Below are 19,211 nucleotides of genomic sequence, written 5' to 3'. Positions count from 1 at the left end.
TTATTCCTTATAGCCCCCAGAAGATATCAGCTGCATTGCATGGAACAGACAAGTTCAGCATATTTTGGCATCAGCCAATCCCAGTGGCCGGGCCACTGTGTGGGATCTTAGAAAAAATGAACCCATCATCAAAGTCAGTGATCATAGTAACAGGGTAAGTTTGTGATTGATTTGTGACAAACATGTTTTATTCCTGCTGTAGCTATTCCTATATAGTTTGTCAGAGTAGGCAACAAATCAAATTTCTATAAAGTCAAATCCTGTCTTTTTATGGACCGATCATGTTGGAATGAGAGGTTTTTTCCTTTGGGGAAAATAATATAATTCCTACTAAACCACACTGGATATATTAATGATGAAGAAAAAGATTGGTTAATCAAGGGGGTTATTCCATGATATACTGGTTGTTTTGCTTTGCTAGCTGTTCCAAAGCATTATAGCAACTTTTTAATTCATCTTTAGCTTTCTCAAGAATGTAAAAATTTTCCCTGCTAGTGATTTTATGACTATGAAGCTGTAGTTCCCAGACTCCTGGCTTCATCTTTTCTGATTAGGCACTGCTAAAGTGAGCTGATATTCTCCCACTTAACACAGAATATGCTGTTGTATAACACATTACATTTTCAGCTTTATAGATTCATTAATATTATGTCATCATGTGCTATAAAGTAATTTAGACACAGTTTAGGCCTTGTCTTGTTAATTTGTTTTTAATTACATTGTTTAGTTGAACATTTTAAAAAAACGAGTTTGCCTAAATCAGAGAATACATATATAATTTAAAAACAACAACAATAACCAAAAAAAAACATTATTTACAAGAATGTTTTCTTCAGGGTATTATTTTCAGTGAGTCAAAAGTTTTAAAACAAGTTCCAGTGGAATAAAGTGTACAATAAGCATTTCAGTCATCTTTTGGAATACTTAATAGGATCTGAACTTCCAGGTGGTTCTCAATAATAATGTTAATTTATCCCATGTGAAAATTGAAATAGTAGTTGTTGCTTTAGACACTTTATCTTGATTTTTCTGATGAAATAGAGGAAAGATGTGAATTTTTTTGTCATTAAAATCTTACCTCTTTATTTTAATTTTTCTGAAAGTATTAAATTTTAAATTTATATAAAACTTTTCCCCTAGTTACAATTTTGACAGGAGAACTCATTTTTGGTATAGAATTATTCTGGCCCAGAATGATTTTGTGTATCAAAGGGTTGGCTGAATTGAAAACATTTAAACTTTTTATGTTTAATACTACTGTTTAAGAGTGTTTAATAGAATTTAATAGTTGTATAGGTTTTTTTAATAAACTGAAATTTTAAATAAATAAAAATAGATTAAAATAATGAATAAATAAATAAGAATTTTTTTTTAATAAGCCTGAGCTGATGTTTGGTACTCTTTGCTTTAACAAAGGCATATTCCTCATGTTCATTTTGGCTTTTCATAAAACAGTATGACTGATAAAATGTGAGCCTTAACTATGTACAGATGCATTGCTCTGGGTTGGCGTGGCATCCTGATGTTGCTACTCAGATGGTCCTTGCCTCTGAGGATGACAGGTTACCAGTGATCCAGATGTGGGATCTTCGCTTTGCCTCCTCTCCACTCCGTGTCCTGGAAAACCATGCCAGGTATCTTGCCGCTCTTCCAAAAAAACTTGATTTGTGTATTTTAAAAAATGTATTTACTTACTACTTCGAATTATCAGATAATTTTTTTTTTTTTTTTTTTTTACTTAGTTAGTTAGTTATTTTTGGCTGCATTGGGTCTTCGTTGCTGTGCACGGGCTTCCTCTCTAGTTGTGGCAAGCAGGGGCTACTCTTTGTTGTGGTGCACGGGCTTCTCATTGCGGTGGCTTCTCTTTTTGTGGAGCACAGGCTCTAGGTGCGCGGGCTTCAGTAGTTGTGGCACGCGGGCTCAGTAGTTGTGGCTTGCAGGCTCTAGAGCGCAGACTCAGTAGTTGTGACGCATGGGCTTAGTTGCTCCGCGGCATGTGGAACTTTCCCGGAGCAGGGCTTGAACCTGTGTCCCCTGCATTGGCAGGTGGATTCTTAACCACTGAGCCACCAGGGAAGTCCCAGATAATTTTTTTAAATTAGGAATCTACTTTGTCTCTGTCTTGTAAAAGTTAATGTAAATGGTTTATTTTTATTTTAAGCAATAGTCATCTGATTTTCTATACCAAAAAATGGTAACCAAATCATATCACAAAAACATGAAAATGTGTCAATGGATTTTCCACTACTTATTTCAAGTAACGGTTAATAGATCAAAATTCTAGTATATCACAACATTTTGGGACAACTCATGACATTATACAGTTTGATCTTTATTTGGTTCATTATACTTACCAAGAGTCTTCCATAACATTAAATGTCAAGCAACAATTGAAAAGTTTGTTTTATTTCTGAGTGTTTATCTTAATTTAAAAAGCAAACATTTTTGAGAAATTAGGTGGTTCATTCTGCCTTTAATTTTAATAAATGTGTGGATGCTCTAAAAAAGGTATGAGAATTGTCTTGTGTTAGTTTTAGTAGCATTTAATTTAGTTTGTGGGAATTCGCTGCTGGTCCAGTGGTTAGGGGTCTGTGCTTTCACTGCAGGGCACATGGGTTCCATCCCTGGTTGGGGAACTAAGATCGTGCAATCCTCGCGGCGTGGCCAAAAAAAAGAAAATTTAGTTTGTAATTGCGCACATTTCCTATCAATATTCAGGTACCCAGGGAGTTTATGCACATTTGTTCAATGTTTTTAAACGAGAAACAAATCCCTTTTAATGTTATAATACTTTCTAAGTACTTCGGGCTTTTTTCTTCCTTCCTATTTAGGGATATGCAAACTAAAACTTTAAATCCCTTTCTCCCCCCCCCCCCCGCCCCCCCCATATAGTGGAATTACACACTTTGAGAAGTCTTAAGGTTTGTGACCTCTCCTTGAGCTTCTTATAAAGGAGAAAAGAGTCTGGTCAGAATGTAATCCTGTTTAGATATTATGCTTCAATAAGCTTTTTAGTAAAGAAGGGATGATTCTGAGACGTTTTAATATTTTTCTCACGTTGGGTAAGGTTTTATTTATTCATTCAACACTTGCTTATTGAACACGTACTCTGTACCAAGCACTGTGCTAGGATTCAGTAATATAACAGACAAAAATCCCTGCCCTTTTATTACAGAGTATTGAGCAGAGTTCCCTGTGCTATACAGTAGGTCCTTGTTGGGTATCTGTTTTAAATATAGCAGTGTGTATATGTTAATCCCAAACTTGCAAATGTTAGCTTGATTTAGGCTCATAACAAACCTATGGTGTAAATACTATTATCCCATTTTACACATTGGAAATTGAAGCTTGGCAAGACTGATAAGCTTGGCTTAGGTCTCGAAACTAGTCAAGTGCTGACTTCCAACCCAAACTTCCTGATCCTAGTATCTATGGTCTTAACATTACATTCTGCTGCCAATTTTAAGTGGTCATAATTTAACAAGACAGAATACCATACTGGGTGCCAGGAGCAAATCAACCTCACTAGTTCTCAATTTTCTCCCTCTAGTAAATGCAAGAGTTGGAGTATATTATGATTATAATATGATCTTTAAGGTCCCCTCCAGTTCTACAATTCAGTGATTTTTTTTAATACTTAGTAAGAACCTAAATGTTCCTTAACATGTGATATTAAATATGATATTGATTTCTCTAAAAGGCATTCTTGACATACCTTGAAATTTTTGACATGCATGATTAGATTCTAAAGAGCAGAGACAATAAAAGTTCATTATTGCTACAATTGGGCAAAGTTGAAAATTGCATATAAATGATAAATATTTTCAGTATGTAATTGTATTGTGATTGTATAGGAGAATGTTCTTATCCCCGGAGATAAGTGTAGAAGTGACATGTCATAATAGCTGCATTTAACTCTCAAATGGTCAATATATATACGTAGAGAGAGAAAGAGAAAGACATAAAGTAAATGTGGCCAAATCAGTGAATCTAGGTGAGGATACTCCTCACCTAGGGTGTATATCACACTATCCTTATAATTTTTACAAAGATTTTAATGCTTAAAAAATAAAATGTTGGAAACAAAAGGCATTCTTAAATAATTTGGGTCCTTTTCCTATAGCATATTTTCCTGATTCTGAGAGGACTTAGATTGTAAGAAATATCATCAAATTAAAAACAACTTTTGGGGAAAAGAAAAACAATATATACTTGGATGATAAAGTTTATCTGTATTTTAGAAATTGAAAAACAAACTGTATCTTAGAATTACTGTAATGTTTTCAGGAGAATTTAAGATTATTAATTTGTATGTTTTTATTTTAAGAAATACACAAATGTAATTCTAGTTTCTAGTGTTTTTCTAGTCCCTGTTATCTACTAGCTGTATTTCTACCCTTTTCTAGTATCCGGTATGTAAATTGTAGTTTCTAGTATTTTTCTTCATGGTCTGGTAATGTTAACTTCCTTCTTTCATCTCTAAACAGCAGAGGCATGAATGTAGAAAAAACAAACTATTATATAGCACTTTTTTCTGGATGGTGGGATAGAGGGGTTTTTTATTTTTACAGGGGATGCTAATCTGAATTTTCAAAATATCTACTGAAAATACTACTTTGTTTATACTTAGTATAAAAAATCCAAAGGATATTAAAACACAAAAAATTATAAAATCAAATCTTTAGTATTTAGATCTATAATATTTCTTTGAGAGACAAATTTAAAATGTTTCCTTTTAGTTTAAAAAAACTCATGTAATAGGAGAACTACTCCAGTAACGGAAAGTAGAAAGTTAGTAAGCAAAGAGTAGAAAACATGAAATAGATTTCCTACCCATCCATAGGTAAAACTTTTTTTTTTTTTTTTTTATAGCTACTTTATTTATTTATTTATTTATTTTTGGCTGTGTTGGGTCTTCGGTTCGTGCGAGGGCTTTCTCTGGTTACGGCAAGTGGGGGCCACTCTTCATCGCGGTGCGGGGACCGCTCTTCATCGCGGTGCGCGGGCCTTTCACTATTGCGGCCCCTCCCGTTGCGGGGCACAGGCTCCAGACGCGCAGGCTCAGTAGTTGTGGCTCACGGGCCCAGCTGCTCCGTGGCATGTGGGATCTTCCCAGACCAGGGCTCGAACCCGTGTCCCCTGCATTAGCAGGCAGATTCTCAACCACTGCGCCACCAGGGAAGCCCCCATAGGTAAAACTTTTATTGTACATATCCTTATATATACATAACCCCGTTTATACAAGTATTTAATGTAATTATATGTTTTATACAAATTTATGTACAGAGTTAACCTTTTTTCATTGGTGAACAGCGTATAATAATAAGAAACAGATTTCTACAGCATAATTTTTAACTACATATTTTCTCCTCAAAAGATGATCTGCAATTTATTATTACGCTGTCCATGTTGCGCATTTGTTTTCAATTTTTGGTGTCATACACTGCATACTGTATTGAGTATCTTTGTAATGATCAAAGAGCATACACATTGCTAAGTTGCTTTCCAGAAAGATTATATGAAATTATACTTCTCTTAGCAGTGTGTGTCTCCAAAACCTAGAGAGAAATAATTTGGTTTTCTCAAGATTAAAAATTTCTTCATCTCTTTGTGTTTCTTATAGGGGGATTTTGGCAATTGCTTGGAGCATGGCAGATCCTGAATTGTTGCTGAGCTGTGGAAAAGATGCTAAGATTCTCTGTTCCAACCCAAACACAGGAGAGGTATGGGGAGGAAATGTTTCTCTAACTTACAGCTATTATAATATTTTATCTCTGGTTGAATAAGAAAATTTCCATATGAATTCTTTAGTACATGATTAAAATTAAGAACATGAAAGTAGACGGAGGTGTATGTGAAATGTAACTCTAGCAGAGATTTTATTATGAGCATTATCTAAGCTCAGCTGTTTCATCTGGGAATATCAATTATTGAAATAGTGTCTTTGAACCTAGTAATCACCCCCCACCGGCCATTTCCAATGAAAGGTGTTTAACTAGACTTAGAAATATTTGGTTTGATTTATTTAATGTGTTTTCTGGAAATAAGTGTCCTCAAAGTAGGAGTGTTCAAGGTTTGGGTCTTTTTCTTGCTTTACCTTTCCTGAAGATCCTCCTTGATTTTTGGAAATCAGTGGACGTAGGTTTTTAATCTCTCTTCTGAACTGTACAGCAAGAATATAATACTTTATAATAAAATATTTCTCATATGTTCTACCCATGGAAACTTAGATGGGGAATTTTACCTTATTAAATTTAAATATTATATAAATATAATTTCATTTGCTTTGGGTTGTGGGCTAAAAATCTCTTTTACCTGTTATTTTTCTTCTTCTTAGTAGTTGAATGGTTTCCCTCTCTTTCGCTAGTGGGCAAGAGACTTCTAATTACAGCTTTTAAACTTTTATTGCAAGTGCCTTCCTAGTTGCCCTGATGGTATGCTAGTAAAAATAAGTATCTTTGATGGGTTTTTTTTGTTGGTTTTTTTTTTTGTTTTGTTTGTTTTTTTGTTCTTAATTAATTAATTTATGTATTTATTTATTTTTGGCTGCATTGGGTCTTTGTTGCTGCACGCAGGCTTTTCTCTAGTTGTGGCGAGCGGGGCTACTCTTCGATGCGGTGTGCGGGCTTCTCATTGCTGTGGCTTCTCTTGTTGCAGAGCACGGGCTCTAGGCGCGTGGGCTCAGTAGTTGTGGCTCACGGGCTCTAGACCGCAGGCTCAGTAGTTGTGGCGCACGGGCTTAGTTGCTCCGCGCTATGTGGGATCTTCCCGGACCAGGGCTGGAACCCGTGTCTCCTGCATTGGCAGGCGGATTCTTAACCACTGCGCCACCAGGGAAGCCCTCTTCGATAGGTTTTAATCTGTAACATTAAAATTAAAGCAAGCACATTTGTTATTTGATTTGTGGTTTAAAGTTTTCAGATGTAGTGATGTCTGTAAGAATATAGAAACATTAATGTTAGAGGAGACAGGAGAAAAAATAATAATTTTTGCTTCATAAGATTTGTAGACTAAATAATAAAAGTGTTTCATTTTACACTGCTTTCCCAAGTGAGTTCAAAATTCATGGAAATTACTGTTCTTTTTCAACTATGTAATTTGATAAAATGATTTTTTGCATATGCTTTGTTGTGTGTGCTTGGACTTTGAAGGAATAAACTTTTAGTGCATGCTGCAACTAAAAATTGTAGTAGATTCTTATTCAAATGCAAATTAGGAATAGACAAGTGATTCAGATATCAAGAAGCTAATAGTCTTATAAATCAGTTTAAGCATCAAAGAGGAGCAGGCTAAATGCCTTTTCACTTAATTTTGTTTTCTTATAAAATAAAACATTATTTTAAATGTCAAGGAAGCCAAAGTTAAGCAAATTTGATTTATTTCTTAAAGCCATAAAACCTGTGCTCCTAAGAGCATCAGTTACCATCACACTGAGTTAGCAACAATTATTACATTATTACATTGTAAAGTTAGTAAACAATTATTACATTATTTATATCAGCCATTTTTAATAGTTTATCTGTATTCTTTTCCTTTTAAAGAAAACTGATAATGCCAAATTCTCTTTTGATTCTGCAGTAATAAGAATGATGTGTACATGTTTTCTCCCTTGACAAGAAGCCAAACTTCTCGGTGAATTCTTCCTTCTCAAGAATTTTTTTTGAAATTTGATCTTCAAATAATCTAAACGTGGTTCTTTGGATCTTGGCAGGCAAAGTCGGTTGGCTAGGACCCCATTGATCTTTTAGAGTTCAGCAAGTTGACTCTAATAGAGTATTCTGGTCTTTCGGGTGCATCCTCTACTACCATTTCAATAAAAACAGGAAAACCTCATTTTTTAAGATGTACTTATTCCAAATCTGGTCAAAATTTTGAGCAGCATTCCTTTTTTTTTTTTATCATAAGGAACTTTTCTTGTACTTTCAAGAAATTTTTACAATTGTTGTTTTTCCTGGCTGGATACTTTCTAAAAGTAAATGTTTAATAAAGTTGTACTTGTTGATCATATTAATTCAGGTGTTTTGGCTATAAAGTGGCTATACTTTTTTCTGACTTTTTTTTTTTTTTTTTGCGGTCTAGGTGTTATATGAACTTCCCACCAACACACAGTGGTGCTTTGATATTCAGTGGTGTCCCAGAAATCCTGCTGTCTTATCAGCTGCTTCCTTTGACGGGCGTATTAGTGTTTATTCTATCATGGGAGGGAGTATAGACGGTTTAAGGCAGAAACAAGTTGACAAGGTAATAAGAAGTGTTAAGGTTTTTTATTACAACACCTGAAAAAAATCATCTTACTGTGTAATTATTTTGAAAATAACTATACTGATCAATGATACCGATTAATTGGATAATTGTGATAACAAATTTCTTGGATATGACTTGAAAACATGTAATACAGCCTTGCATAAGTTTAAAAAATCTCACTTTATTTTATTTTTTAGCTTTCATCATCTTTTGGGAATCTTGATCCATTTGGCACAGGACAGCCCCTTCCCCCGTTACAAATTCCTCAGCAGACTGCTCAGCATCGTATAGTGTTGCCTCTGAAGAAGCCACCCAAGTGGGTCCGAAGACCTGTTGGGGCTTCCTTTTCAGTAGGTGGATTTGCTTTTATGGTCCATAAACATAAAGGACTTACAGTAAAGTGTTACTATAGGATCACTCAGATGGAAGAGGGCTGAGTTTGAGATATGTTTGTGAGTTTTCATCACTCAAAAAGGTTTCTCGGGAAAAGTGAAACCTACTCCTTTCTTTTCTTTTTTCTTTTAAATTGTAATAAAATATACATAACAAAATTTACAATTTTAACCATTTTAAAACTTAATGTTCAGCAGTATTGAGTACATTCACCTTGTTGTGCAACCTTTGCACCATTCTCCCTACCCCACTTTATTAAACATGTCTTCCTTCTCTATCTCTCCTTCCTTCATTCCTTCTTTTCTTTTTGAGAGGGTCTACATTCTAATTTGTTACAAGGTCCACTATGATTGCACATCTAAACTATAGCCTCCAACCTAGCAGCACTTATGACAGCACTAAAGCTGATGTTTTGATTCTCCATCTCTTGTACTTGGTTCCAGACTCATGTGGGGAAGAAAGGAGTGTTATTTGTTGTCTTTATAATACTTCAGTATTAGTGAGTGAACATGCACTTTTCATTCCAAAGATAAATATATAGTGAACATCCTCTGTTTGTCAGGTACCACTTTAGGCACTGGAAACATACCTGTGAACTAGATAGAGTCTCTGTCCTCAAGTAGCTTATATTGGGGGGCGGGGAGGCTTTTCTGTACAGTTTGATTTTTCTTTTAAACCTTGTCCATACATAATTTTATAATAATAAATGTTTTAATTACTTAGGGAAGGAAGGAACTAACTAGATGGATGGTTAGGATTCAGTAAGTAAAGTGGAAAGTGATAAAAGCAAAGATTCAAAGGCAGGAGAGCAGATAGTGGAGAAGACCAGACAAGAGGGATGAGAGATTAATTAAATCCAAAAGTGACGTAATCAAAGATCTATTATTTAGGAAGATGAAAGTATGTAATATGGTTTGGAAGGGGAAAAGACAAGAGTAGATGTGCAGTCATACAGCAGTTCAGTGCAAAAAGAATTAGGCAGAAAAATAGCAATGTAAAAGGAAGAAATAAATCCAAGAGATTTCAGAAGAGATCAATACCTAGACCTGAGGAATGAATTTGAGAGGCCAAAGGAAGAGTTCTGAGCCTGCTTAATAGGAGAATGACAGCAAACGTGTACATGGGAGCCTCCCCATAGAGAAATGAAGATCCCAATGAGTGGCAAAACCTAAGTGCTTATATGCTAGGTTGAACAAAGAACGGCAGTTGTGGAACAGTAACTAAAATATGTAGAGACTGATGGAGATAATTTTTATTTAACAAGGTCTGTTTGTATAGAGTTCTCCCATCCTGGACTCCCATATCTGGTGATAAGAATGTATCTTTCCTCCTGGTGTAGGGAGAGCAGCTCTCAACATGTGAGTTTCATCTGCTTTCAGAAAGAAAAGAGGACGTCAGGGTGCCTTTCTTGCTCCTGTTGTTTTTCAGTGTTCTTCAACTCAAAATAATCCTTACGTCAAATGGCATATTTTGTAGCGGCATAATCCACCACCTTTTAAAACTTAGAGCCTAGAGTAGAAAGGGAGGCAAATACGTACAGCTAATAGTTGAATCAAAAGAGAGAGAGATATATAATATACTGAGGGCATCTGGGATGGCAGAGGTGACATTTGCCCAGGCTTTGAAGAGGAGTAGCATTTAGTATATGGGAGTTAGCAAAAGCAAGTAGGTGAGAAATTGTGGGGCACAGCAACTGGGGCCTTTTATGTAGAAGGTGGGTGGTGTAAAGAGGAATAATAATTGAAGGCTGGGGTCAGATTGTGGAGTAGGGGAGTGTATCACCAAATTGCATCCAGAGCGAGATGTATTTAGGCCAGAGTTCTTTTCCTTTAGCCGGTTTACAGTCAGTACGTTTGAGGGCCACATCCTTGTCGTTGGAACTGATTTTGTTTACTTGTTCTGTTCTAGTTTGGAGGCAAACTGGTTACCTTTGTGAATGTCAGAACACAGCCTCAGCAGGGAGCTGAGCAGCAGCTGCAGCAACACCACGTCTGCATCAGTCAGGTTGTAACAGAAGAGGAGTTCCTTAGCCGGTCAGACCAACTTCAGCAGGTCGTGCAGTCACAAGGATTTGTCAGTTATTGTCAGAAGAAGATTGATGCGTCTCAGACTGAGTTTGAAAAAAATGTGTGGTCCTTTTTGAAGGTAAAGTTGTTGTTAAGCAATTTCATTTCATTATCTGCAAATTCAGCTGTTTCCATCATATTCTAAATCTGTCTTCCTGTTGAAGAAACAATCGAGAGAATGTGATTTGGGGATCTCCTGATGAAATTAAACCATATGGAGAGTACATGACCTGACACTTTATGTCAAGAGTTCTTCCTTCTCTGCTTTGAAAAGCCTAATATGAAATACTTTTTTAATAAGTAAAAAATAATATAATAGCTATTTTTAAGTGAGAGAGACATAACATTCAGCAGACCTATTTTAAAATTAGAACATAGAGCTTAGTATAATAACACAGAATATTTAATTTTTGTAATAGGTCCAATTAAGGAAAATGGGGAAAGAGGAAATAGGTATAGGGGAGAGAGGTTGGAGGCATTTCTCATTCCTTTTACTGAGTTGCATTTACGACAGTAGAATAATAAATAGAATTTTCCGGTTTGTCATTTTGTCTCCACGGGAATATCTATTTCTCAATTCTCAGTTTTCCAAAGAAAAGAAATCTTGAATGCAATAAGGTTAAATTTATTTTTATATTTTGTGAGTATTAGTTTTAAGAAAGAGTTTTAGGACATCCCATGTTTCACATAATGTGAGTTTTGCATTCATGTAACCTTTGGACATGACTTTGTTTTTATTTATTTTTTATTTATTTTTTATTTTTTTTTTCCTGATTTCAAACTTTATTACAAAGCTATAGTAATCAAAACAGTATGATACTGGCAAAAAATAGAGACATAGACAAATGGAACAGAATCAAGAGCCCAGAAATAAACCAGCTCATACATGGTCAACAAAGATTTGACAAGGGAGCCAAGAGATGCAATGGTAAAAGAATAGTTTCTTCAATAAATTGTGCTGGAAAAACTGGGTAACTACAAGCAGAAGAATGAAATAAACCACTTTCTTCTACCACTCACAAAAATTAACCCAAAATGGACTAAAGGCTTAAATGTAAGACCCCCAAACTATTACTTCTTCTGTTACTTGAAGAAAGCCTAAGGAATAAACTCCTTGTTTTGTTGTTTTTTTTTTATTAACGTCTTTATTGGAGTATAGTTGCTTTACAATGGTGTGTTAGTTTCTGCTTTATAACAAAGTGAATCAGCTATACGTACACATATATCCCCATATCTCCTCCCTCTTGCGTCTTTGATACTGGTTTTGACAAAGACTTTTTGGATATTTGTACCAAGGGTGCAAGTGACAAAAGCCAAAATAAACAAGTGGAACTTGTTTCAAATGAAATAAAAACTAAAATAACAAACAAGCAAAAAACACTAAACTAAAAAACAACACTTCTACATAGCAAAATAAACAATCAGCAAATACAAAGGAAACCTACAGAATGGGAGAACATATGTGGAAACTATCTTTCTGATAAGGGCTTTATGCAAAATATATAAAAATCTATAAAGCTCAATGGCTAAAAATATAAAAAATAAAAAACTGGGATAAAGACTTGAATAGACATTTCTCCAAAGAAGACATTCAAACGACAAACAGGTACATGAAAAGATGCTCATCTAAATATCAGGGAAATGCAAATCAAAACCACAATGAGATATCACTTCACACCTGCTAGAATGGTTATGTGAAAGAAAAAAAAAAGGGCAACTCTTATGTACTTTTGGTGGAAGTGTAAACTGGTACAATCATAGGAATCAAAAAGAATGGAATTGGAGCCTTATCTTACATCACTCACACAATTTAACTCAAAATGGATTAAAGATTTAAATGCAGGACTTGAAACAATAAAAATCCTAAAAGAAAATATAGGAGAAAAGCTCCTTGACATTGGTCTTGGCAATAATTATTTTTTGCATATGACCCCAGAATAACAGGCAAGAAAAGGAGAAATAAACAAGTGGGACTATGTCAACCCAAAAACCTTCTGCACAGTAAAAGAAAATATCCGAAGAATGAAAAGGCAGCATATGGAATGGGAGAAATTAACAAACTGTCTTATCATAAATGGTAATTACCAAAGTATATAAAGAAATCACACAACAGCAAACAAACAAAAACAAATAATCTGATTAAAAATGGTTAAAAGATCTGATTAGACACTTTTCCAAAAAAAAAAATACAAATGTCCAACAGGTACATGAAAAGATGTTCAGCATCATTCAACATCACAGAAATGCAAATCAAAACAGTAATGAGATACCACCTCACACCTGCTACAATGGCTACAGTCAAAGAGACAAGAGATTACAATTGTTTGCAAGGATATGGACAGAAGGAAATCCTTTTTGGTGAAAATGTAAACTACTACAGCCACTATGAAAAACAGTATGGAGGTTCCTCAAAAAATTAAAAGTAGTCATTTTGTTGTCCCAGTACCATTTGTTGAAGAGACTATCATTTGCCCATTGAGTATGTGTGACTCCCTTCTCAAATATTAGTTGACTTTATATGCAGGGGTTTATTTCTGGGCTCTCTATTCTGTCCCACTGATTATGTGACTATTTTCTTGCCAGTACCATACTGTCTTAATTACTATATCTCTGTAATATAGTTTTAAATCAGGAGGTTTGATGCCTCCCAACTTGTCCTTTCTCAGGATTGCTTTGGCTATTTGGGGTCTTTCGTTTGACAAAGTTTAAGGTTTTTTTTCCTATATCTGTGAAAAAGGTCATTAGAATTTTGATAGAGATTTAATTGAATCTATAGATGTGTAGTATGGACATTTGAATGATATTAATTCTTCTGCTCCGTGGGCACAGTATATCTTTCTATTTTATTTTTTCTTCTTCAATTTCTTTCATCAAAATCTTCAAGTGTTTATTGTACAATTATTTCCCTTCCTTGGTTAAATTTATTCCTAACTGTTTTATGGGTTTTGATGCTATTGTGAATGGAGAAAGAATAGTGTCTTCAACAAATGCTGTTGGGAAAATTGGAAAACCACATGCAGAAAAATGAAATTAGACCCTTATCTTATAGCACTCACAAATATTAATCAAAATGGATTAGAGACAAACATAAGGACTGATACCCTAAAACTCCTAGAAGGAAACATAGAGGAGAAGTGCCTTAACATTGGTCTTGGCAATGATTGTTTTGGATATGACCCTAAAAGCATAAGGTAAAAAATCAGTAAGTGGATCTACATCTACCTAAAAAGCTTTTGCACCGCAAAAGAAACAATCAACAAAATGTTAAGGGAGAATACAGAAAAAGGAGAATATGTTCTCAAAGCTTATATTGGATAAAAGGTTAGTATCCAAAATCTGTTTATACTGAACTCATACAACTCAATAGCAAAAACAAACAAGCAAAAACAGGAAACAAAATCCAATTTAAAAATGGGCAGTAGAATTGAATACATACTTTTCCAAAGAAGACTTCTAAACGGTCAACAAGTACGTGAAAAGATGCTCAACATCCCTAAAAAGTAGGGAAATACAAATCAAAACCACAATGAGGTATCATCTCACAGCTTTAGAATTGTTATTCTCAAGAAGACAAGAGATAAGCATTGGTGAGAGTATGGAAAAAAGGGAACCCTTGTGCACTGTTGGTGGGGATATAAATAGTTTAGTCACTATGGAAAAACTGTAGAGGTTGCTCAAAAAATTAAATATAGGACCATATGCTGCAGCAATACCACATCCTGGTATATAGCAAAAGGAAATAAAAGCAAGGTATCAAAAATATATCTGCACTCGCATGTTTATTGCATCATTATTCACAACAGAGGAATCAATAAAGAAGATGTGGTGTTTACATACAATGGGATATTATTCAGCCTTAAGAAAGAAGGGAAAAAAAAGAAAGAAAGAAGAAAACCCTGCCATTTGAGACATCATGGATGAGCCTTGAGGGCATTATGCTTAGTGAGATAAGCCAGACAAAGACAAATATTGTATGTTACCTATATATGGACTCTAAAACCAAACCCTTAGCAACAGAGAGTAGAATGGTGGTTACCAGGGGGTGAGGAAGGGGAGAAATTGGGGAGATGTTGTTAAAAGGCACAAACTTGATACCAGAAGATGAATAAGTTACGTTGACCTAACACACAGCACAGTGATCACAGACGACAATACTGTTTTATGTATCTCAAAATTGCTAAGACACTGGATCATAAATGTTCTCACCAAAAATAAAGTATAATTATGGGATGTGATACAGATGTTAAGTAAAGCTATGGTGGTAATCAGATTGCAGCATATAAATGGTTCAGATCACACTGCAAACTTTAAAAAAATTAAAAGTAGGGCTTCCCTGGTGGTGCAGTGGTTAAGAATCCGCCCGCCAATGCAGTGGACACGGGCTCCAGTCCTCGTCCGGGAAGATCCCACATGCCACAGAGCAGCCAAGCCCATGCGCCACAACTACTGAGCCTGCGCTCTAGAGCCCGTGAGCCACAACCACTGAGCCCATGTGCCACAACTACCGAAGCCCGCATGACTTTGTTTTTACAAAAATTAGTTTAAAAGTAAGTTTTATTCAACCTGGGTAATTAATTACTAGTAGGCTTACTATTTTAAAAAATAACTTCTTTAAAAAAAACTTCTTTGGATTCTCTTACAAACAACCTTCTGGTTGATACAGTAAACTTTAGGTAATTTTAATAATTCTGCTTGGAATTTGAGCAGTTAATTAAAAATTAGGCCTTTAAATGCAATTCTTTGTTTCAAGAATATGTCTTTTTTTAAAGGTAAACTTTGAGGATGATTCTCGTGGAAAATACCTTGAACTTCTAGGATATAGAAAAGAAGACCTAGGAAAGAAGGTAAACTTTTGGAAAAGTTTAAAGGCTGTGCTTACACAAATAAAATATTTATGTAGCATAGGTGTTTTTATTTTTTAAAAAGTTCTACACAGATTGTTTCAAATCATTCAGTAAACATTTAATAAGAATTTATGCTTGGTTGCCAAAGATTTGCATACACATTGTTAAAGGTGAAACTCCTCATTGTACCTGAATTTAGAGGCTGCTAGAACCACCTTTAATTCAAACTCGATTTAAAGAGCTGTGTCAGGGAGAATTGGACCTTGAAAGATAAGAGGCTGTGAACCTCAAACACTGGGAATGACATTTAGTTTTTTAAGAGGAGGTGTAGCCAGCGGCCCTGGAGGAAAGAGAGAGGGAAACTGTTAAGAGATCACCCTGCATTCACTACAGCTTAAGTGACGAAAAGGAGGGTACTGTTTTGCACCCCAGCTGTTTATGCCTTCAGCCCACAATTCCCAAACTGTTTATTAAGTTGGTCCAGCTCACAAGTAACTAGTAAATATTTTGGAATAAGGGTGTTTTATTGTACTAAACCTGAATAAACAAAAAGCCCAAGTGATTTGCTTAACATTTTAATGTTAAAAAAAAAAAAAGATTACTTTTTAAAAAAGGAGGTTATATTCCAGTTCTATAGTTTTCTTCTCAGAGGGGCTTAATAGTTATTCCACAATGTTGACATAAACAGCAATTAAAACACTCTGACTTTGGAAACCTTGAAGGATATATTTAGGATTCTTTGTATAATTTGTATTAACCCTTTGTCATTCTTTGAAAATGACTGAAGTTTTTTATAGCATTGCAGAGTTATCGCATATGCGGAACAGGTTGGATACTGTGCACTGTGGGCAGTCAGTGCCGAGCACATTGAAGATTAGTGCCCCTTTGATGTCAGATAGACCTGGGCTCACATCACAGCTCCGCTGCTTACTGGTCGTGTGTCTTTGCTCGCTCCTTTAGATTTTTTATATTTAACTTTATTATTAGTCTAAACTTCTTGATGCTATAACTTGGTTTGCAAGAGATTAATATGAAAGTTTTACTGCACACCTGTTAGCAGAAAATGAGGAAATAAAATTTGATTGTCAAAATACTTCTAGTAGCAGTTCTTTCCATAGTGAGTCTCTGAAGAAATATTTTTTTAAATTATAGTTATTTTATTTAAAACAAAGTAGAAGAAAACATGCTTGTTTTGAGGTTAGTTTTACAATTTGAATAGCAGAGTAAGATGATGTGTGAGCAATAAAATAGATCCATGTAACTGAAACTAGCACCATTGAGAATCAGTTCTGCAAAAATTTTATTCTTTTCTTAAACATGCTACCCCTGATTTTGGATTTTTGCCAATGAGAATGGAGTAAGAGGTGAACATTTGCTATATGCCTTGAAATAGAATTCCATTTGGTAGCTGAGTTGTTGCCTTTATTTCAGATTGCTTTGGCCTTGAACAAAGTGGATGGACCTGATGTGGTAAGAGAATGCCTTTAAAAATAGCTACCTTCTAAAATTTTGGTTTAGGTCATAAAGAAGAAAATATAATTTAGGAAATTTGTTTTATTGCTTTACAGTTTAAAAATAAATGCTTATTGTAGGCATTTTAATACATGAATAATTCTCATTTTAAAATAGCATAAGTTATAGCTAGTAGAGCTAGTTATAGCTAGTAGAAATTCCTATGTTTGAATTTCACAACAGAAGTAAAATGAAATCAGTGACTGCTCAGATACTTAAGGTTAAGCTCTTTGTTGCTGAGGGACGTTTGGCAGGAAAGAAGTGTTAGGTCTTAGCAGTAATGGCTCTCTGCTTTTCCTCTAATGATGTTCCTCAGATAAATTTACTTAGTGTTGCGTCTTATGATTAAACTAGCTCTGAATGTTGTTGGTTGGGTCTTTTGTCTTCCTTGTTCACTAATAACCTTTTAATGCTACATTCTTCAATTTCCTCTGTCATTGTTTTGTGTACCAAAGGCTCTTAAAGACTCTGACCAAGTAGCACAGAGTGATGGGGAGGAGAGCCCTGCTGCTGAAGAGCAGCTCTTGGGAGAGGTACTTACTTTTCTCATTTTTAAGTACATTGGGAAAATATGTGATATTTGTTCATCTCACATTGAAATATGGAAAATTTTCTTGACTACTTGTTCCAAAATAAAGCTGGAGTTTTCTTAGAGATGTTTAAGGTAGAAGTCTGTTTACTAATTTGATAGAAGTATCATCTCTAAAATTTTTAGTTCTCTGACCTAGCTTCTGGATTATACGGTTTAAAATTAACAGCTGATGTGAGATTGACTTAGTTTGGTCAGATGCATAGCAGGATGCCAAATTGAAAAGATACTTTTTCAGAAATCCACAGTGCATTGCATGTAAAGTTAATGTTTTTTCTTGACACATTAATACTTACAACTCACTATCAGTGGCATAAGCTTCTGAATTAATCTTGAACTTTGAGTCCAAGTAAAGAATATTTCCCTAAATAATCTGATCGTCCTGATTCACTATAAATGCATCCTGAGTTGTAGTGACAATTTTTATAACTAGGTAAAAAGAGTCCTTGAACACAGAGTTGTATCATTAATTTTTTTCCTTTTAATTTTCTGGGGTTTTTTAAACCACTAATAAGTGATTCTATAATTTACTTTTTTGCTTTCTAATTATATTTCATCTTAGAAAATTAATCAACAAGTTCTTGTTTCTCATCTCATATTTGACTTTTTCATTGTTCTTTGTGATATGGGGATATTCTGATTATATAAAGTTTCTTACAACCTTTTACTGAGTTATAATTCCTCAGTAAACAGACTATTACAAGATGATTATTAAAAATACTTTCCTTAGAAGTGGATCTTCTAGCACTTATTTAACTCAGGAATACAGGATATGGGTAAAATCTTGCTGAAAATTTGAACTAATTTTGGGAATACATAGAATTGTAGGATACATTAAAGAAACGTACTTTCATTTATATACAACTGGACTAACTGTATTATCAAAGAGAGGGCCATTTGTAAATACACTCGTGAATTAATAGGTAAATATATATTTAACAAAACAGTAGTCATCAATGTGTGCTTTCAGAATATTTGAAAAAATATTGTTTAAGGTGGTAATATCTTCCCCTTTATCTTGATGATGCTATTATTATGTAAAATAAAACAGTAGCTTACACACTAAATATACCCAGCACATAATAAGTTGTGCATTTTTTCACTTTATGTATATTTCAGAAGTCCATATATAAAAGTTTATTAGTTGCTTTTTGAAAGCAAATTTGAAAAATTGTTAAAAGATTTTTTTGGTAAGTTTGTTAGTGAATATAATCAGATCAGTATCTGATTTATTCCTCAGTATGAATAACAAGTTTTACAATTTTTTAATTTCAGTTTTTAAATTCTAAAATGCTTCTCTTTTGTTGGCGAGAGAATTAAGGTTATAGTTATTCTCCTGTAATAGTCAGTATTAACTAATTAAGTGTTATTTACAGATGATGCTGTGCCGTGCTCTACACTAAAATTATCCAATTCAAAAATGCTCCTGACTTTGAATTCTAGGCACTAACATTCAGATGTGTAGGTAACACGAGCACAGAAGATAGATATTTTATCTCATGTAAGACAGATATGTTTTTTTCTTTGAATTTCTCTATAATCTCTGATACATTTTATTTTTTG

General features: G+C 34.5%; 1 protein-coding gene across 21 annotated transcripts in view; it reads left to right on the top strand.

Moving 5' to 3' along the window:
* Window positions 1-19,211, top strand: part of SEC31A (SEC31 homolog A, COPII coat complex component) — a 78,717-nt gene that overhangs the window by 27,014 nt on the left and 32,492 nt on the right. For 15 of the 21 annotated variants that reach the window (XM_057546475.1, XM_057546476.1, XM_057546493.1 and 12 more), the window contains 9 exons: window positions 14-154; window positions 1,492-1,634; window positions 5,624-5,723; window positions 8,080-8,241; window positions 8,442-8,594; window positions 10,546-10,782; window positions 15,473-15,547; window positions 16,979-17,017; window positions 17,515-17,592. In XM_057546475.1, the coding sequence (XP_057402458.1) occupies window positions 14-154; window positions 1,492-1,634; window positions 5,624-5,723; window positions 8,080-8,241; window positions 8,442-8,594; window positions 10,546-10,782; window positions 15,473-15,547; window positions 16,979-17,017; window positions 17,515-17,592 (1,128 nt within the window). The remainder of the gene's footprint in view (window positions 1-13; window positions 155-1,491; window positions 1,635-5,623; window positions 5,724-8,079; window positions 8,242-8,441; window positions 8,595-10,545; window positions 10,783-15,472; window positions 15,548-16,978; window positions 17,018-17,514; window positions 17,593-19,211) is intronic. The other 6 variants (XM_057546494.1, XM_057546491.1, XM_057546490.1 and 3 more) reach the window with 1 other exon arrangement.

The sequence above is a fragment of the Balaenoptera acutorostrata genome, chromosome 5 (genome assembly GCF_949987535.1).
Source record: "Balaenoptera acutorostrata chromosome 5, mBalAcu1.1, whole genome shotgun sequence".
Classification (NCBI taxonomy): Eukaryota; Metazoa; Chordata; class Mammalia; order Artiodactyla; family Balaenopteridae; genus Balaenoptera; species Balaenoptera acutorostrata.
This window is presented reverse-complemented; position numbering and strand designations above follow the sequence as displayed.